This window comes from Podarcis vaucheri (assembly GCF_965113315.1).
Source record: "Podarcis vaucheri genome assembly, chromosome: 12".
NCBI lineage: Eukaryota > Metazoa > Chordata > Lepidosauria > Squamata > Lacertidae > Podarcis > Podarcis vaucheri.
The window spans coordinates 23,052,730-23,074,191 of NC_138750.1; the positions used below are offsets into that span (position 1 = coordinate 23,052,730).

At 43.2% G+C, this 21,462-nt stretch overlaps 1 protein-coding gene across 2 annotated transcripts in view; it reads right to left on the minus strand.

Annotated features, from left to right (window-relative positions):
• Positions 1-6,908: 6,908 nt before the first annotated feature.
• UBE2E1 (ubiquitin conjugating enzyme E2 E1) overlaps positions 6,909-21,462 on the minus strand; it is a 56,228-nt gene continuing 41,674 nt past the window's right edge. For both annotated transcript variants that reach the window (XM_082193567.1, XM_082193568.1), the window contains exons 4-6: positions 18,594-18,726; positions 8,365-8,512; positions 6,909-7,024 (exon numbers count right to left, since the gene is read on the minus strand). In XM_082193567.1, coding sequence (XP_082049693.1) covers positions 6,927-7,024; positions 8,365-8,512; positions 18,594-18,726 — 379 coding nt within the window. In that variant the 3' untranslated portion in view covers positions 6,909-6,926. The remainder of the gene's footprint in view (positions 7,025-8,364; positions 8,513-18,593; positions 18,727-21,462) is intronic.

Consider the following 21,462-nt stretch of genomic DNA (forward strand, 5'->3'; position numbering starts at 1 on the left):
TTTAATAATAAGTCATTTATAAAGGGTTCGTTTATTAGCCACTCTTCAGCATAAGATTCCCAGGGGAGCGAACAGTTTTAAGTAGTAGCAGGTACAATAGAAGTCCATATAAAACATTAAAAGCAAAAAAAAAAAAAAAAAAAGCAGCAGCCATAAAATCAATTGGATCCAGTAAAACAAGTGTTAAAAACAGTTAATAAAGCATGCTGGAATACCTAAGCAAATAAAAGTCCTCTCTTATACTGAAATGGCATAAAAGATGAGCTGGTTTGGAAGAGATACTCCTTTCTGCAATCACGAGGTCTTTCCCCAGTCACCACCCTCCTGACTTCAGATGGTGCTTCCAATGAAGAATGAAGTATTTGCACAGAAGGTCTTTCAATAAGGTCCCAAGCAATTACTTTCTAAGTAATGCCCATCACTTTCTTTGGTGCCCAGATTATGAAAGCACCAGGTAAATTATGTCCCAATTAGCAACCTAGCGTTTTGTCCTAGCTGGAGTTTCCAGGAAATCTTCAATGACAACCCTAAGTATCACGTATTGCAGTAGTCCAGCCGAGACGCCAACGTGTGCCTGAGCTGTCTAGGAGACATCACAGAGGGTGTGCCAGTCTTCAACAACAAATAGAAGGCAGCTTAGAGGTGTCCTGTTAAATAACTTGCTTTTTGCATTTTCAGATTTCAGTAAAGCCTGCCTTGCTGACATTCCAGGATTGTTGGTTTAGTCTTCTCATTTCTTGGAACACCCTTTCAGAATGCAACTTCTCAGTGTGCTTTGGTTCTTCTTCCTGTGAATTTACCTCCAGTAGCCCAAGAGGGTGAAGATTTCAAAATTCTAAACTGATTAAAATATATGCCAGTTGGATTTTTTTTAAAGTGTCTTTCCTTGTTCAAGTGGTCATCAAAAATCTTTACTATGTACCTAGTGAGTGTGACTGGAAAAGAATATCATCGCTTACAGATTGAATTGGTTGCCATTTCCTGGGAGTGACCAAATTCTTGCTGTATTCCGCTAGAAACTTGCAAGGTTGTCTGTTGCAGTTGAGAACTACAGTTCCACTTCCTCCAGATCCTGTTAGCAGTTTTTTCTAATGATACCAAGCCTTGAGTTGTGATCTACTTTGCTTTCCCTTTTATTCTGTTAAGCTTTAAAGAAATCCCCTCTATTTGAAAGTGGTCCTTATTTAGGTATGTGTTGTCCCCGCCTGTTTAACAGTTTCATTCAAAGCATTGTACCAAATTCCTTTTGTTCCATTCTTCATGTTCCAATAGTGTTGCAGATGATGATTTATTTGTTCTGAGTGGAAAAATACAGGATTGGAGTTTGAATCTATCTATCTATCTATCTATCTATCTATCTATCTATCTATCTATCTATCTATCTATCTCTATCTGTCTATCTATCTATCCTTTCATCTAGCTACCGTATTTTTCGCTCTATAAGACGCACCAGACCACAAGGCGCACCTAGTTTTTGGAGGCGAAAAACAAGGGAAAAAAATATTCTGAATCTCAGAAGCCAAAACAGCAAAAAAAAAAAGGCGCCTCAAGTGACGTTTGTACTACATGATGGAATTCTCAAAGCATGAGACACAAGCTATTAGCATAAAAACTCAGATTCCAGTATGTTGGAACTTAGGAAAATCCTATACGCACAACTGTGCTATCTCACCCATGTCACATAGGTGTATATACCCTTCACTCAGCCTCAAGAACCAGTGGTGCTCCTCTTTTTCCTCTCTGCCAAATTGTTCTGCTCCACCGGAAGAGCGGGACATAACAATTGGATATATGTTGAATTTGCAACAAAGCAGCGACACTGTCCTATATATGGAATGTTGACCAATTCATACTGTGGGCCAATTCATAGAATCGTGGAATTGTAGAGCTGGAAGGGACCTCTGAGGATCAACTAGCCCAACCCCCCCGCGACGCAGTTTTCCCTTATGGGGATAGAACTTGCAACCTTGGCATTATCAGTACTGTGCTCTAACCAACTGAGAAGTCCAGTAGTTTATACTTCCAGATCAGCGAACAAGTGCTGAAATCTCCATTCTTAATTGTCTGAATTGGCTCTCAGGGTCAAGACGGTTCTGATATGTTCTGCTGTTCAGTTTGCTGCTCTCCTTACAGTTCTGGTCCTTGGTGAAAATGCATGTATGAAGTGGGAAAGAGCCACGTAAGTAAGGAAGGTGCAGTATACGCCTGTTGCTTCCTAACAAGTTGTCTACTGTCTGCTTCCTTAAAAGGTAAAGGGACCCCTGACCATTAGGTCCAGTCGTGACCAACTCTGGGGTTGTGGCGCTCATCTCACTTTACTGGCCGAGGGAGCCAGCGTATAGCTTCCGGGTCATGTGGCCAGCATGACTAAGCCGCTTCTGGCAAACCAGAGCAGTGCACGGAAACACCGTTTACCTTCCCGCCAGAGCGGTACCTATTTATCTACTTGCACTTTGACGTGCTTTCAAACTGCTAGGTTGGTAGGAGCAGGGAGAGAGTAACGGGAGCTCATCCCGTTGCGGGGATTTGAACCGCCGACCTTCTGATCGGCAAGTCCTAGGCTCTGTGGTTTAACCCACAGCACCACCCGCATCCCTACATCTGCTTCCTTACATAACCGGAAAATCTCCTTTTCTCCTTAACTTGGCTACAACTGCTTCTTTTTAAACTGGTTCAGTGCTAGGTTGGGTGTCTCCAACTTGCACTCAAACAAGGCCCTTCTTAGCTTCTTGACTCTTGATTGATGCAAAGTAGATTAACACTTTTGAGAATCCAGAGGTTTTACTGAGAACCCCAAAATGCAAACCAAAAATGTAAAGCTGCCACTTTAAAATGCCAGCGCCATTTTGGGCTGCATTTAGAGAATTATCCTTTCCGAGACACAGGAAATAATGGCACTGCTTCGCTCGGCACTTACTTAAGATCTCATTTGGTCTACTCTGTTCCGCTAACTTGGAAACAACTCCTTTAAGAATTATTCAGAGGCTAAAAGCAGCTGGAGGAAGTGGGGTTGTTTACAATAGAGAAAACAGGGTGTACTGACACTTCTCAACTATTTAGAATGCCTGCTCAAGAATACATCAGCACTAATGGCTTGAAACCTCAGCCAGGTTGTTCCAGTGACAAACTGTTAAGGAAGTTCCGATTGCAAAAGGCAGTTAAAAGCAGGTGATCAAACCTTTAGTGTATCTGCAAAAAGGTGTGACAGATGAATGTGTTAGATGTGAGACTGACAGCCTTCAAAAGGCCCCGAGGTTTAACTGCGTAAACCATTCAGTGCTTCCAGTGTTATTTTTGGCACAATGTCGGTTTGCGCAAAAGGGAGTCACTGTGGCCTGAAGTGTTATATGTAACTCTATAACTATCGTCTGTGCACTCACGATTTAGCAGTCAAGTTCTATATTCACAGCTTCGAATGTCTTAAGATGCTGTCCAGAAGCAGAAGCAATCAGGAGCTGTGAGCCCATCAGGGTACATCACCCTTACAGATAACCCATACCAGTTTTCCCAAGGCAAGGGAGAATTGTATGGAAATGACATTGCTTTGGAGTTGATGTTTGGAAGAGCTTTAAATATAGAGCTTACAGGTTTTTAAGAGTATCAGGGCAGTTTTGCAGCAGGGATCAGTTCATAGCATTTCCTTCCTTTGCTGGCTCAAATTCTGGATTTGGTCTATCAAGCTTTTGCTGTCTCGACTTCAGAGCTGTGCTCCTCCTATACAATTCCTCTTCCTCTCACTACTGCTTATGGGATCTTTCGTAGAGCCAGCTGCCAAATTCAAAAGCCTCCCGTTAGAGCTCTCCCCCACCCCAGACCACGGATGTGCTCTCGAGCCTTGCATATTTACACCATGCAACAGGAATACTAATGCCCAGTTAGTCCAAAACGAAGAAAGTGACAGCATATCTGACAGAGGCACACAGTCAAAGCAAATTCCCCGATAGGCCTGTGCTGTTGTTAAAAAAATTCAGTCATTTTAATAATTTCTCTGTACTGCTTTTTATTGGTTTTTGAATGCTTCTTTGTCATCGTACACTTCCCTGGTATTTTATGAGAGGGCTAAATACTTTCAGGCAGTGCTTTCCCCCCTAAATAAATAAATAAATAAATGCTTAGGGGTACTCTCATTTTCCTATTCATATTGAAATACTGCCCCTCAATGAGGCCAAAATTAAGATTCATAAAATGTTTAGGGGTCTGCGTCCCCCCAGGAAAAAACCCACTGCTTTCAGGCATAAACAAACCATTTCTAAAAAGAACATGTGCCGAGTTGGAGACCCTGCGCCTTATTGCCTTTAGATTATAAACTTTGATGTAAAGGTGTAACCCGGGGAGGGGGCAGGGAGGCTGTGGCCCCTGGGCGTATATTTGGGGGGGGGCGCAATTAGGCGCCCCATGACAGGCACAGAACCCTGGCAGGTGGCTTGGTCTAGTGGGCAGGTGGATGGAGGCAGCGGGCAAGGAGTCTGTTGGGGGTGGGCTCAGTTCACCCTCTGCATGGGCTCTGCATGTGCCCCCCTGGTGACTGCCCCCACCCCAGCTGCCCAGTCCACCAGGGGGCACAACACTTGCCCTACCCCAGGCGTCGGCAACTTATATGACACCACTAATTTGCAGCGTGGTGTTTTTCTGTCAGAATATACAGTGGTACCTTGGTTCTCAAACGCCTTGGTACTCAAGACAACTTAAAACCTGAACGCTGCAAACCCAGTGTTCTGGTTTGCAAACTTTTTTCGAAAGCCAAACGTGTTCCGTTTTGAGTGTTATGCTGAAGTTTGCCTGCTTTTGCTATTTATTTTGTGTTTTTGTGGCTTTTTTGTTTCATTTTTCTGACTGTGTGGAACCCAGTTCAGCTACTGACTGATTGGTTGTGTGACTGCAGTACACTGTTTTTTGCTTTCATTTTATGGATCGGATCAATGGTCTTGTTAGATAGTAAAATTCATGTTAAATTGCTGTTTTAGCGGTTGTTTTTAAAAATCTGGAGCGGATTAATCCGTTTTAAATTACAGTGGTACCTTGGGTTTCAGATGCTTCAGGTTACATACGCTTCAGGTTACAAACTCCACTAACCCAGATATAATACCTCGGATCAAGAACTTTGCTTCAGGGTGAGAACAGAAATCATGCTCCGGCGGTGCGGCGGCAGCAAGAGGCCCCATTAGCTAAAGTGGTACCTCAGGTTAAGAACAGTTTTAGGTTAAGAACAGACCTCCGGAACGAATTGAGTTCTTAACCCGAGGTACCACTGTACTTTCTATGGGAAAGCGCACCTTGGTTTTGGAACAGACTTCCTGAATGGATTACCATATTTTTCGCTCTATAACACACACCTGACCATAACACGCACATCGTTTTTAGAGGAGGAAAACAAGGGAAAAAACATTCTGAATGAAACAGTGGATGTATCATTTTTGTGCTTCATGCTGTGGCCACAGACATGTGATCTGATGGTGATTTTGCGGTGACCCAATGCAAAAATCCTGAGAATCCCTGTGGATCCATGCTTTGTAACCACATTTTAAGTGGGGAGGGAAGGAAAAACACAGAAGGGACAAGGAGCACGAGAGGGGTGTGCAGAGAAGCAGCTGGCTAAGAATGCAGGAGAGGGGTATAACGGGAGGGAGGAAAGGAAGGCAAAGGTTTCCCCCCACCCACCCACCCCTCTCTCCCACCTGCATGTTTTCCGGCTGGAGCACGGAGAGGAATTAGAAGGAATGACACTCTGCTTTCCCCTCTGCTTGCCTGGAGGGGAGGGGCTTTCCCTGCTCTTTGTTCCGTTTGAGCAAACACAGCAAGGAAACAGAGGAGGGTGGGCAGCAAGACCCTGAGGCAGAATGCAGGAAAGCAGCCGCTTCCTCTTTTCAGGTTTCCCTTCTCCGAGACGCGCAATTAGATTTTTGCCTGATTTTTGCCTCCACTCGCGCCAGTCGGCTCCAGGGACCACACATTCGCTCAATAACACGCACAGACATTTCCTCTTCCTTTTTAGGAGAAAAAAATCTGCGTGTTATAGAGAGAAAAATACGGTAAGTTTAAGAACCAAGGTACCACTGTACTAACCTTTATTTCAATTAGACAGAAGGAGAGGTGGGGGATTTTTTGTACATATTTTTATTAGCACAGTAACAAATGCAGACTTAGGTAGCCCACAACATACAACCAATCCACTGAGTGACTCCTATTTCACGCCTTACAGTTAAACAGCTTAAGGTATTTCACTACAGGTTGCCCTAAGTCCTAGTTAAAACCTTTTGTTTTCACAAAGGTTAACTTGGCATAGAAAAATGAATATACATGAACTACTTCCCCTGTTCTAGGTGAGGCAACCAAACAGCCACCCCCCCCCCCCATAATTCAAACCAATGAGATGGCTGATTTTTAAAAGGGATCTGTTAAATACCAAATTCTCCCACCTCCCATGGGGGGAAAAAGAAAATATTCCCAACATCTTTTTACAAAATAAAACCAAACTAAAAGAGAAGAAGCATATAGCGAGTCTTCTTGAAAGAACTTTTACATAAATGCCAAATATTTGTACCTGTACAAAATTAAGCTGTTTTTAATCTTTTACCTATCACAAGTTAACCAAACACCCGTTTCCTCCCCCCCTCCCGCCCCTCCAATTGCCAAAGTAGTTTACATTCTTCTTGGTGCTATAATTCAGAGCTACTATTGCTGAACTAATGACAGTCTTTAAAATATGCTATTCCCCATTCTAGCTGACTACTGTAGCAAGATACCTTAAGTTACAACAACAAAATCTTAGGAAATAAAAGACTGAATAAAATCTGTTATAGAAATACCCTACTCTTTTCTCAGTTCCTCCCCTCTCCCTCCCCCCCAGTGTCTCCCCCCCTTCAAAATCATAAGCAGCTCTTTCCATCACAGACGATTTAACGCAAGGGTTGGAGAAAAAATCCAGTTTATGTAGCATATCTCTTCGTCCACTGTCTGGCCATTCTGTCATGCTCTGCTCTGTTAGTCATATATTGAGTAGCAATACTTCCAACCAGGGGGTCAGCTGAAAAGGAAGAAAGAAAATTCGAGCTCATCATTGATCTTTGGGGCAGGGGAAAAAAAGGAAATATCACAAGAGAAGAAGTTAAATCCATTGGGGACTCCGAAAACCACCTGTTCAGTGACTGAACTGAAGTTTTAGTTGCAATTATTATTATTTTAGTATTTATAACCCGCCCATCTGGCTGGGTTTCTCCAGCCACATGTAGGGTCTACTGAACCCTGGAAACTTATTTCTTAGTAATTATGCATAAGAACAGGCTGTTGGTGTTTCTACAGATACAGCACACCTCTAATATTCATTCAAAACAAAAGAGAGTTGCACCTCGAAAGAAGGAAACTTCTCGTATTCTTACACACATAAGAATATGTCCCCCCCCCCCCAGATTCTTTTGCTGCTTCTCAGTCCATGGACCATTTTATGTATTGTATCAAACATGTGCAACTCTTGTCACTGTGAATTTAGAATTCTAAATTTAGAACTATTTGGAATATTTCAGATTCTAAATGTGCGTATTTCAGATTCTGCAGTCAGATTTTTCTATGCATATACAGTGGTACCTCTGGATGCGAACGGGTTCCATTCCGGAGCCCCGTTCACATCCTGAAGCGAACGCAACCCGCGTCGGCGCAGGTCACGATTCACCGCTTCCGCGCACGACATCATTTTGAGCGTCTGTGCATGCGCGAGCGGCAAAGCCCGGAAGTAACGCGCTCCATTATTTCCAGGTCGCCGTGGAGCACAACCCGAAAATGCTCAACCCGAAGCTACTTCAACGGTAGTCAGTGCTTTCTCCCCCCGTAAAAAAATGTTTAGGGGTACTCTCATTTTAACTCAAGAAAATCACTGTTTTATAGTTCAAATTGAGAAAAATAAATACAGTAAATGGACAATAGTACGAAGATTCACAAAATGTTTAGGGGTATGCGTACCCCCAGAAGAAAAACACACTACTTGTATTGGTTCCTAATACAGTAAAGTGGGTAAGTCATGGCAAATGTTGATGTTAAAATGATTTGATGGATGCCAAAGCGAAAGATGAATGTCTTCCATGTGGAACTGTTCCATCAGAATTCATCAGCTGCATCTACACACCTGTTTTACTTGAATAAACCCAAAGCAGTATTTGTGTAACTGATCTGAAGGTAGAACCATGTATGCATACATTCTGAAAAGCATGCGTGGAACAGTGTAAGTTATTCAGTCTGAAGCCAATTTGCAAAAAAACGGAAACTCTCTCTCTCTCTCTCTAAATATAATGAAAAAAGAGGAAGAAGCTCTGAAGCTAATCCTGCTGCGGAACAGAGATTCTCTCGCCCACTGCCCCGTTTTGGCTGCCTTACCAGGATTGCAGTCTGTGAGAAGTGAGCAGATGGAAAGAAGGACTTTAGAAATGGTTAACGCTGGACTCCAGTTGTCTTTTAAGATGTCCAGGCAAATCACCCCTTGGCTGTTAATGTTACAGTGATAGATTCTTGTCCGAAAGGTAACCTGCAAGAGAAAAAAGAAAAGAGACACACATACACACAAATCAATGGTTATAGCCTCTTCAACTCAAAAATGACCCAGCCATAAATAGCTTTCTGTCTGGGATTTTCCAGACAGGCCCTCTAGCATTTCTCTCATTAGGACTCAAGCACCAAGTTTGTCAGTGATGGTGACTATCATATTGCCTATATATATATATATATATATATATATATATATATATGTGTGTGTGTGTGTGTGTGTGTGTGTGTATGTATATATGTATATGTTGTTGCTGCTCACAGAGAAGCATTATCTTTTTAATGTCCTGCTATAGCCTTTAGTCCTAAGACCAAGGACTAAAAAAAAAAAATCCAAGTTCCATGATATGTCCAAGTTTATCTCAACAAAGCACTATCAGTTCTTAGATTTTACATTCATGGGTGAGTGAATATAGTTAAAATGATTTATATGGTGCTGGAGGAGACTCTTGAGAGTCCCATGGACTGCAAGAGGATCAAACCAATCCATTCTTAAGAAGAAGAAGAAGAAGAGTTTGGATTTGATATCCCGCCTTTCACTCCCCTTCAGGAGTCTCAAAGCGGCTAACAATCTCCTTTCCCTTCCTCCCCCACAACAAACACTCTGTGAGGTGAGTGGGGCTGAGAGACTTCAGAGAAGTGTGACTGGCCCAAGGTCACCCAGCAGCTGCATGTGGAGGAGCGGCGACGCGAACCCGATTACCCAGATTACGTGACTACCGCTCTTAACCACTACACCACACTGGCTCAGCCCTGTGGAAATCAGCCCTGAGTGCTCATTGGAAGGACAGATCCTGAAGCTGAGGCTCCAATACTTTGGCCACCTCATGAGAAGAGAATACTCCCTGGAAAAGACCCTGATGTTGGGAAAGATGGAGGGCACAAGGAGAAGGGGACGACAGAGGACGAGATAGTTGGACAGTGTTCTCGAAGCTACCAACATGAGTTTGACCAAACTGCGGGAGGCAGTGGGAGACAGGAGTGCCTGGCGTTCTCTGGTCCATGGGGTCACATGACTAAACAACAACAACAAAATACAGGGGCTACCGCTTGCCATCTCAACTAATTATTTCTGCCAAACTGACACAATGACAGGCTGTTGTTGTTTTTTGGAGGTCTGCTAAAAGACACAAGAATTTCATATCCTAAAAAGCAGATGCCTACACAGCAGGGTGAATTTCATTTCCTGCCTACCTATCATTCTGTTTCCCCTAATCTTTCAAGCACTTAAGATCGAGGTGCTCTGAACAGCCCCAGGCAAGATGATTCTCACTTGAGCTCTCCCATATGCATCCATTTATGAGCAAAACTATTTTAAGAGTGTTTTTTCTTTCTTTTAGGGGGTGGCAGGAAAGTTTTTTACCCTTTGACCACTGTAGCAGCAAGGGCTAAATGGAGGACGCTGGCCCTTGTACAAATCACTAATCTGTCTTGATCTATTGTTAAAAACGGAATGTCATCTTCAAAGTTAGATTAGAAGGCATTTCCACACTGCTTTGGCTACTGAGTTAATAAGACTTGTCTTTTAGTAAATTACAAAAAAAGGGGGGTGGGGGGGAACATGCTTCCCCAAAATAATAATGGCTGTACAATCAACTTAAGCATCTCTTAACATACATCTGTTTGGACCTGATGTGTGTGGCATTTCTGAACTTGCTAAAATGGTTAATTTCTTCAAAGTTACACTTATTCTCTCAATATCACCCCACCTGGCTTTGTCTCTAGAGAAGAATCATAACACACAGACTCCTCAGTCCCTTCATACTCAGCCTCAGCCAAAAGTATTACAGCAAATTCGCTGCTACTGTTCTGATAGTCCTGCTTTGCTGGAAGCACTGGAATTTGGAGTCTACTCTTAATACACCTATATTGGGAGCTGTAAAGTAAATTTGGGGTGACTGGAAAGATGCCAAATGAAGAATCAACCTCACATAGGCCAGGCTGTGAATTCCCCCTGGCTCACTTGGTGCCTGGGTTCATTCTGAGCAACCAGGTCCTAAATAAAATGGGAAGACAGGAAACTAATGCCAGTGTACTGGAAGAGGCAAAGATCACCAGTGTCAAAACAATGATTCTTCAACATCAACTTTGTTGGACTGGTCATGTTGTGTGGGTGCCTGATTATCGCCTTCCAAAGCAACTACTCTATTCTTAACTTAAAAATGGAAACCGTAATGCCAGTGGTCAACAAAAAAGGTTTAAAGACTTTCTCAAGGCAAAGCAAATCTAAGGTTACACACACTCTGGGTTACAGACTCCGCTAACCCGGAAGTAGTACCTCGGGTTACGAACTTTACCTCAGGATGAGAACAGAAATAATGCGCTGGTGGTGTGGCGGCGGCGGCAGCAGCGGGAGGCCCCATTAGCTAAAGTGGTACCTCAGGTTAAGAACAGTTTCAGGTTAAGAACAGACCTGCAGAACGAATTAAGTTCATAACCACAGGTACCACTGTATAAACACTGACAACTGGGAAATGTTGGCCTGCAGGCGCTCCAATTGGAAAACAGCCTTTACCAAAGGTGTCATGGACTTTGAAGACACTCTAACTCAGGACGCAAGGAATAAACGTGCTAAGAGGAAGGCACGCTTGGCAAATCCACACCGTGATCAACTCCCACCCAGAACCCAATGTCCTCACTGTGGAAGGACGTGTGGATCCAGAATTGGCCTCCACAGTCACTTATGGACTCATTGTTACAACCGTGTTTATGGAAGACAATCTTGCTCGGCTACGAGTTTTCGCCAAAGGAGAAGGAGAAGAAATAAAATACACACAACTTGGATTTGAGATGTTGCATTAGTGCTTCATTAAGTGACTGGCTTTTATGTGCTTGGAAAGCCTGGCTCTCTAACCTATATAAAATTACTGGGTAACAAAATGTCTACAATCAGCATCTGAAGAGTGAGAAAATCCCAGACCGCAACTTATTTTCCAGGGAAAGTCCTGGGTCTACAGAAGCCGTCCTGGTTTCTGATTTGATCCCGGAATGTCCCACTTTCCCTTAGGACACCCCTGTTTTCATTGGAGAAATGTTGGACGCTTTGGAGTTATGTGACCCCCGAGCCAAGGAAATAAGTAACTCTACAAGCTTTAGAAGACATCTAAAGGCAGCCCTGTATAGGGAACGTTTTTAAAAAATGTTTTATTATATGTTGGAAGCTACCCAGAATAGATGATGATGGTGACTGAATGGAACACCCCTATTTTCATCTGAGAATTGTTGGAGGGTTATGTATTTATTACAAGTTATAAATGGGAAATAGTTACAATAGGTGCTTCTAAAATTCATGATTTTGTGACTGCAATACATGCAAATGTTGATGAAGTCTCTGGTTTCCTGCTATCCCCTACTTTACTGAAAAATCCCCAAACTTTACTGAAATACAGACCCACATGGATATTTGCTAAAGTGATTACTGAACTCTGCTCCAAATAGTGAAAATGAGTTTCATGTTTTGAACCCCGTATAATTTATGGAGCTATTACTAGTCTAATGGTTTTATCACCAGTGTGAGAACTATTATTCTTCCTTGGAAACTAATTAGAATAGTCACAAGAATAAAGCCGAGCATCAACATTAATGGCAAGCTGCTGCCCTCTTGTGCCAACCGTCTTTATTACATCAGATTTACACAGGTTTAAAAGGTGCACTGGGATTGCTGCAGCAATAATCTATCATTACTTTCCTCGGTTTCCGAGGCCGCAGAAGAACAACCATGTAATTTACAGTGCACCTATGCACCACTTGCCTCCTGCAGACAGTTGCCTGATTAAAGAACAGAAATTGGTAACCTTTTGCCACAAATGTCAATGTCCACGGGAGAATTTCTCATTAGACATTTCAAGCGCACTTTTCATTTTATCTGTCACATTTTACCACATTCTTCCTCCGGGGACTCGAGAGCAGGATACATGACTTAATTTGTGCTCTTGTTTCTGAAGCAGCTACTCTACATAGGGATGACAAAGTACAGAAATTGGAAGGCTGGGTAACAAAGCGTCTGCCCACAAAAGGAACACTTGGCTCCTGCAGGAAAACTTGTGTGTGGACTCAGACTGAGGCTTAGACATCACACAAATGTTGTTGTTGTTTAGTCGTGTCCGACTCTTTGTGACCCCATGGACCAGAGCACGCAAGGCACTCCTGTCTTCCACTGCCTTCCACAGTTTGGTCAAACTCATGCTGGTAGCTTCGAGAATACTGTCCACCATCTCGTCCTCTGTCGTCCCCTTCTCCTTGTACCCTCCATCTTTCACAACATCAGGGTCTTTTCCAGGGAGTCTTCTCTTCTCATGAGGTGGCCAAAGTATTGGAGCCTCAGCTTCAGGATCTGTCCTTCCAGTGAGCACTCAGGGCTGATTTCCTTCAGAATGCATAGGTTTGATCTTCTTGCAGTCCATGGGACTCTCAAGAGTCTCCTCCAGCACCATAATTCAAAAGCATCAATTCTTCGGCGATCAGCCTTCTTTATGGTCCAGCTCTCACTTCCATACATCACTACTGGGAAAACCATAGCTCTAACTATACGGACCTTTGTTGGCAAGGTGATGTCTCTGCTTTTTAGGATGCTGTCTAGGTTTGTCATTGCTTTTCTCCCAAGAAGCAGGCGTCTTTTAATTTTGTGGGTGCTGTCACCATCTGCAGTGATCATGGAGCCCAAGAAAGTAAAATCTCTTAATGCCTCCATTTCTTCCTCTTCTATTTGCCAGGAGGTGATGGGATCAGTCACACAAATACACATGCCTAAAAGTATACATCTGTATCTGTATCTCTGTATCTATATATGACAGGCTGCGTTGAATTTGGAGCACTCAGCAGATTCCTGTTTTAAGATGATTGTGATCTACTGAATCTGGGATCCCTGCCAGTCACACCAGCTGCTGCAAAGGTGGAGGGAAGAAGAAAAGTACTGTATTGGCTCGAATATAAGCTGTCTCTGCAAATAAGTTGCATCTTTAAAATTGAAGGGGGGAAAGAAAAAAAGACAATACCTGTGCTGCTTCTGGGGGGAGCCGCGCTGCCTTGTCGCCCGTAAGTTTGTGAATGTAAGCCGCACTTTAACTTTTCATGGTCAGAATTTGGAAAAAAAGAAGTGCGGCTTATATTCAGACCAATACGGTAGTATGAGGAGCAGAATTGGGTGGGTAGTAAAAAGCTTGTTTGTTTCCCTCTCCCCTTCACTAACTGCATGAATGACGCCTGGTTTGCAATAAGTGGAGAAGTGTTATGTAACTCCAAACTCATCAGTGGAAAAAGCCTTGAGCTTTTGCGGAGTGATATTAAAGCACTCACGTCTCTCCTACTTCTGCACCCACCCCACCCCCCAAGAAAAAGCCCCTGTAAAAAAAGCGTATGACCGTCTGTGTGGAGGGTGTGTGTATACTGTTACATGCGTATGCCTGTAACACAATTTGGGTTTCCTTAAAACCTTAAGGGCTTGCTTGCACAGATGGCAGGAGTAGTCTACTCAAACATATGCTTGGGGGTAATGGGCAATATATGTAGCATGAAACTAAACTGGATGACGTCGTCTGGAATAAGTCTCCCAGAAACTGCATTAACTGCACAAAAGTATTTTTATGCGCTACAATGAAGTTGTCAGATATCCAGAAAGTTCCTATCATGGTCCAGTCTCCAGGCTAACTGTGATTCTGGATGTATTGTGTCCAAGAACAGAATAGCTCAACTCTGCTGAGATCTCCAGCACTCAAAACATACCTTCAATATCTCTCCTCTCCTGTTGGGATAGCTCAGTCAGTAAAGCATGAGTCTCTTAACCTCAGGGATGTGGGTTTGAGCCCCACTTTGTGCAAAAGATTTCTACAGTTCTAAGAAGGTAGTTTACCTGTCTGCAGAGGTGAGCAGGGGCGGCACATCCCATTTCACTGCTTGCCACCCCTGCCCCCACTGGCAAAGAGTTTCAGGAGGGAAAGATCTCACCCAAAATTGGCTCTGGTGACGGGGTGCCATCCTGGAGACTTCTGTCACCTGAGGTGCCAACCTCCCCCTGCCTAATGGCTACACCGGCCCTGGAGGTGAGGCAGCAAAGCTGTTATTCAGGAGCAGCAGAGAAGATAAAAGTAATTAAGTAATATGGGTTGGATCCAGCCTGAACACAGGTTATCCGGCCACGATAAGGAAATTTTGTCCATGCTATGATTATTTTCCACCTAGTCCTTTTGACACTTTGGCACACCCTCTTTGCAAAATTTGACCATTCCAAAATGCAGGCGCGCTTTCACTCTCGCAAGATGGAATGCTCCTGCCAACCTAGCAGTTCGAAAGCAGGTCAAAGTGCAAGTAGATAAATAGGTACCGCTCCGGCGTTTCCGTACGCTGCTCTGGTTCGCCAGAAGCAGCTTAGTCATGCTGGCCACATGACCCAGAAGCTGTACGCCGGCTCCCTCGGCCAATAAAGCAAGATGAGCGCCGCAACCCCAGAGTCGGCCTTTACCTATTGTCCATGCCAGGTCACTCAACATTGCTACTGTGTCCTTCCTTCTAGCAGATCAAGATGATCAGGTGACAGCAAAAACTGCAAGGTTTTTAGTGGGGGCAATTAGAATAAGATATATTATTTGATTATTGACGTAAACCCACAAAATGTATTTCCTAGAGCAAACTAAGGCCCGGGGGCCGGATCTGGCCCAATCGCCTTCTAAATCTGGCCCCGGACGGTCTGGGAATCAGTGCGTTTTTACATGAGTAGAATGTGTCTATTTATTTAAAATGCATCTCTGGGTTATCTGTGGGGCATAGGAATTCATTCATATTTTTTTTCAAGATATAGTCCGGCCTGAGGTTTGAGGGACAGTGGACTGAAAAAGTTTGCTGACCCCTGTCCTAGAGTTAAGTTTTTACCTCTATCTTCAGTACGTTTTATTTTATTGCTAGTGGCTGATGCAAATAAAAATTATTCTGCTTTAAAATTTTGATCCACCAGAGCAACTTCTCATTTATTGCCATGATAGTTTCACACTGATTTGGTCTCACATTCTCAGTGTTCATATAGAAAACACACGGTGTCTTTCACAAAAATATTTTGTAACCCGCACAAGGCCAGCGTAGGCCACAATACAGAAATGTCTGACCCCCCTTTAAGGAAAATGGTTGCTGGTTGACCCAGAGATGGAGCAGGACGGGGGAATCAGCTACATTACTAAAGAAAAAGGGATTTGAATGCGTTATAAACATGCAACACCAGATGGCGCCAGAGAGCAGGAAATTTTAAAGCGCCGTTTTCCATAGAGATTTTTTCTTTTGTTAAAACGATCAAATTTCTAGCCACACGCAGAAAGAACAAGGATATAGTTTGAATGCTTTGCCTGTAGATTTATAAATCATTGCAGTTGTTGTTTAAGGGATTGTTATTTTGATTGGAGTGTAACTGAAATTAATAAGATTTTAGAATGAAGAAATAAAGTAAATCATCAAACCATCAATTTTAATACGCGGGGGGGCCACCAAAATTCAATAATTCTATGCCTAAATTCTATAATTTGGCATCTGAATGATTGGTTTTAGTAATTGTATTATAATTTGGCATTGTTATAATGAGGCTATGACTGGATTATTGTAACCGAAAACTAATTAAAATTATTATAAAAAATAAAACCATCTAATTTCTTACTTATGTATAGCGTTTTCCCCGTGTTTAGATCCACCCAGGGTCCATTCATTTGGATTAGAGTCAGGAGATACAAGGCTTAAGCAGGGGTAATTAAACCATTTGTTCAAAATTTACTTATTTCTGTCTTGAGACTCAGCTAGATTAGTAACGAAAAAACACTTTATATGAATTATAACACGGTGTCACCCGATGGCGCTGTGGAGGTCTTGTCTTTTGCCAACGGGATTTCCCTTTATGAAGTTTACAACATGTTTAACTGAATCACTTTTTTAATGTGTCTAGATCCAACCTTGGTTTCTGAAGTATGGTAACATCCCTGGAAGGTTGCAGAAGGCCGAGGAAAAATCTACACAGAATACGATTTCAATGTCACACATGGAATACTTCCCATCTCACGCAGCAGAAGACATTTATGTGAGAATTTAAGAATCCCGATTTAGAACAAATTGGGGTTGGGGGGAGAATTCAGCAAAGATTATAATCCAGTATTTCATTATACCACGAGGACACCAGAAAACATTAATAAAATTAGGATTAACTAAAAATGTAAAAGCCTTTTACTAAATTAGGTCTTTCTTAACTGAGTAAATTATTTATCGAGTGCTGTGTTTTATTGACCAGGCAACTGCATTTTCAAAGGCAATTAACAAGATACATCGTTTTAGAGCGCAGCTATTTCAGAGTTTTTGAAGAAGCTTGGGATCCTAATAGATGATGCGCACTGTTTAAATGCTTTTTATAGCACTATTGTAAACAACAGTTTAAAAATAAAAGGAAAAACAAGAGTTCAGAGCATTTGAAAGGTTTTTTTAAAAAAATAAAAATAAAAATGATAAAAATCATTTTTGTGAAATATCAGTGAATATGTTTTAGAGGCGCAAACTGAATAGAAAGATTACAAAAGTAGTCAACAGCAACAAGTTATTGCTGTTTGTAAGTAACATATAAGCAGTTTTTGTCTGACTTGAACTATGGAACTGGAACTTTGCTTGCCAAACCTACTGGAATTATAGAAAAGATGTCTTCCAAAAGGTGAGATACATTAGTGAATAAGACAGCAGAGAATATATATTAAGCCACAACGGAAATGATAAATGGAAAAATACCAGAATGTGAGGGTAGCGAAGTGCTTTGTAGTTATACAAGGCTAAATCCATCTTTGCTGTTGAAGCAAAGAGTAAGAAAACACAAAACAAAATGGCACTTCACGGGATATCTAATATCTCAAAACACCTTCATGCCATCGCGGTTCTACTTTGTCCGATATGGCAGGCGAAGGGTACAGTGGTCCTGTGTGAGTGTATGGAGGCAGTTGGAGGATGGATGGCGGCTAACAGATTGAGGTTGAATCCTGACAAGACAGAAGTACTGTTCTGGGGGGACAGGGGGCAGGTGGGTGTGGGGGACTCCCTGGTCCTGAATGGGGCAACTGTGCCCCTGAAGGACCAGGCATGCAGCCTGGGAGTCACTGTGGACTCACAGCTGTCCATGGAAGCGCAGGTCAATTCTGTGTCCAGGGCAGCTGTCTGCCAGCTCCATCTGGTACACAGCTTGAGACCCTACCTGCTCGCAGACTGTCTTGCCAGAGTGGTGCATGCTCTAATTTATCTCTCGCTGGTACTATTGCAATGCGCTCTATGTGGGGCTACTGTTGAAGGTGACCCGGAAACCACAACTAATCAAGAATGTGGCAGCTAGACTGGTGACTGGGAGTGGCCACCGAGACCACATTGAAAGACCTACATTGGCTCCCAGTACATTTCCGAGCACAATTTAAAGGGTTGATGCTGACCTTTAAAGCCCTAAATGGCCTCAGTCCAGTATACCTGGAGCGTCTCCACCCCCATCATTCAGCCCGGACACTGAGGTCCAGCTCCAAGGGCCTTCTGGCGGTTCTCTCCCTGTGAGATGTGAGGTTACAGGGAACCAGGCAGAGGGCCTTCTTGGTAGTGGAACACCCGTGGAACACCCTCCCATCAGATGTCAAGGAAATAAACTATCTGACATTTAGAAGACACCTGAAGGCAGTCCTGTTTAGGGAAGTTTTTAATGTTTGATGATGTTTTAAATATTCTGTTGTGAGCCACCCAGATTGGCTGGGGAAACCCAGCCAGATGGGCGGGGTATAAATAATAAATAAATTATTTATTCTTCTTACTATTATTACTACATACCTGCTTTCCCGAAGACAGCACCTGCGGCCACCACAAACTTATGGGACCCCCTCTAGTCACATGAGCCCATACGCCACTTTTTGTTTAGGTGTATTGTAAGGAAAGAGGCGGCCTTCAGCCACTCACTCACTTTCTCAGAATGCCCTCTGATCCCCAGAGATATTATGGGTATGCCTCTGAATACCTGTTTACCATGAATCACAAGTGGGAGCATCGCACACTGGAAGCAAACATTAACTGTGCATCACATTTCTTACCTTTGGAGGCTTGAAAGGGTATTCTGGTGTAAATGTGATATCGAGGAAGAAAACTCCGCCTTCGTATACTGAGCCCGGAGGTCCTAAGATAGTTGATCTCCATTCATAGATGTTGTCACCCTTGGGGCCAGCACTGTGAAGTCACAAGGGGGGAAAGGAGACCTTTACAGAGATTTGCCTCTAATATTTAAGAAAAACAGTTCGATTTCTGCAAAGGATATGCAGGATATAAAAGTAAGGCTGTAAAACAGGCAATGACAACAGTGTGGGGTACGGCTTGCAGGAAGATTTCATCTAAGCAGATTTCAGCTGTGGTGATGTTGAGGATAGAAGAGCAGGGAAATATTGCTGCTCCCATGGGCGCAGTCAGGATTTATGTTGGTGGGGGGCAGAACCAAGCTGTTAGTTAAGTATTCTTATTTATTGACTTAATTTGGGGGAGGCAGCTGCCCCCCCACTATGCTCATGGCTCCTCCTTCAAAGTAAGTAAAAGGCACAGAGACAAATGATTTAAGTATTCAGCAGCACACACCATCAGTAAAACATACAATTTTCAGAAGTTTTGCTTTATGGGATAGAGAACTATTACTTTCTATGTGAACAGATAATATAAAACAACAAAACTTCTCTATTTTCCCTGAGAGAACAAAAATGAACACCCAATACAATTTCTTCCAAGCCAATAAATAACAGAACAGTGAAGAAAAACAAACAAAAAGCCCAAACCTACTAACTGCCAGATCCTAAACCTCTTAAGAAATTAAAACACTACCTAAGGAGCAAATAGGAGACTTGGCAATTTTGCTTCCGCTGAGTACATACTATCCTAGAAAGTTATCGTTGTTGCCGCTGAATTTATGAATTGCCTTTCACATATGTACCGAATAAATTAACGAGTATACAATTTTTTAAAAATTAAATACACCCATTCCTCAGGATAGGCTTAAAATCGGAATCCATGCTAATGGGTTCACTGAATTAAGATGCAAGCTGATAAATTTTTAGGCATTTGAAGCGGTAAATTAGTGAGCAAAGCTTTTCCCAGCAAGGGATGTAATAACGATGGGAATTCACATTCTGGATTTCCTCCCATCACATAAAGACACTGCCATCCCTTGTCATTAGCACAGGAAGACAGAGGCCAAGTAACAACAACAAATTGTTGATTGGTTGCATTTCTTTCCTATGTAGCATGATGGAACTCAGGGAGGCATGCATGGGGTTTCTGTGTAAGCACTGACCAAACCAAGCAATATTGGTGCTTCATGCACCTTCATCATCAAAATCATTGATTTATACCTAGCCCATCTGACTGGGTTTCCCCAGCCACTCTGGGCGGCTTCCAACAAAGTATTAAAAATACAATAAAAACATCAAATGTTAAAAACTTCACTAAACAGGGCTGCCTTCAGATGTCTTCTAAAAGTCAGATAGTTGTTTATATCCTTGACATCTGATAGGAGGGCGTTCCACACAGGTGGGCGCCACTACCGAGAAGGCTCTCTGCCTGGTTTCCTGTAGCTTTGCTTCTCGCAGTGAGGGAACCCCCAGAAGGCCCTCGGAGCTGGACCTCAGTGTCCAGGCTGAATGATGGGGGTGGAGACGCTCCTTCAGGTATACTGGGCTGAGGCCATTTAGGGCTTTAAAGGTCAGCACCACCACTCTGAATTGTGCTCAGAAACGTACTGGGAGCCAATGTAGGTCTTTCAGGACCGGTGTTATGTGGTCTCAGCAGCCACTCCCAGTCACCAGTCTAGCTGCCACATTCTGGATTAGTTGTAGTTTCCGGGTCACCTTCAAAGGTAGCCTCATGTAGAGCGCATTACAGTAGTCCAAGTCGGAGTTAACTAGAGCATGTGCCACTCTGGCAAGACAGTCTGCGGGCAGGTAGGGTCTCAGCCTGCGTCCCAGGTGGAGCTGGTAGACAGCTGCCCTGGACACAGAATTGACCTGTGCCTCCATGGTCAGCTGTGAATCCACAATGACTCCCAGGCTGCGCACCTGGTCTTTCAGGGACACAATTACCCCATTCAGGACCAGGGAGTTCTTCAGCCTTGACTATGGACCAAGAGTACTTTATAGAGGAAGTATGAGGAGAGCTGCAAGGCAGAAGCCAACTTACAAGCTGAACGTACATTTTTGAAATGGAACACAACAGCTAAGATACAGTCACACCTTGGGTTACAGACGCTTCACGTTGCGTGTTTTCGGGTTGCGCACCGAACTGAACCCAGAAGTACCGGAACAGATTACTTCCGGGTTTTGGCACTCACGCATGCGCAGAAGCACTAAATTACGCTTTGCACATGCGCAGAAACACCGAATCGCAGTCCGCGCATGCACGGACACGGCACTGCGGGTTGCAAACGTGCCTCCCGCATGGATTACAATCGCAACCCGAGTATCCATTGTACTTTACTTTCAATAGCCTTCCCTCTCTTGAAAACTTCACAGTGAAATCAAGCTTGACACATCAACAGTCCTTTTCCCATGTACCCCAAAGACTCATGATACTCCGCATCTCTCCGTTAATTATTTCTCTGCGTCTTGTTCCAGATCTATATACTCTCTGAAGTTACTGGAGATGTAATGGGCTGTAAACATTACTTTACTTGCACGATCAGCCTTGACAGACACCAGGGCTAGCTGTGTAAACTTATTGAGAAACAGCTCTCTTGAGTACCCTTAGCCAACAGTCCAAGGAATAGTGTAAATGGAATGCTGCTGAATACTACTACCATTGCCTCAAACTGAATTAGGGAACTATCTCCCGATGGAACTACAGCGTGGAACAAGTATTTGCGATTCATTAATACCAATCCAGTGCAGCTACATGAAAGCTGGGACTGTCAACAGGATCTCTTAACTC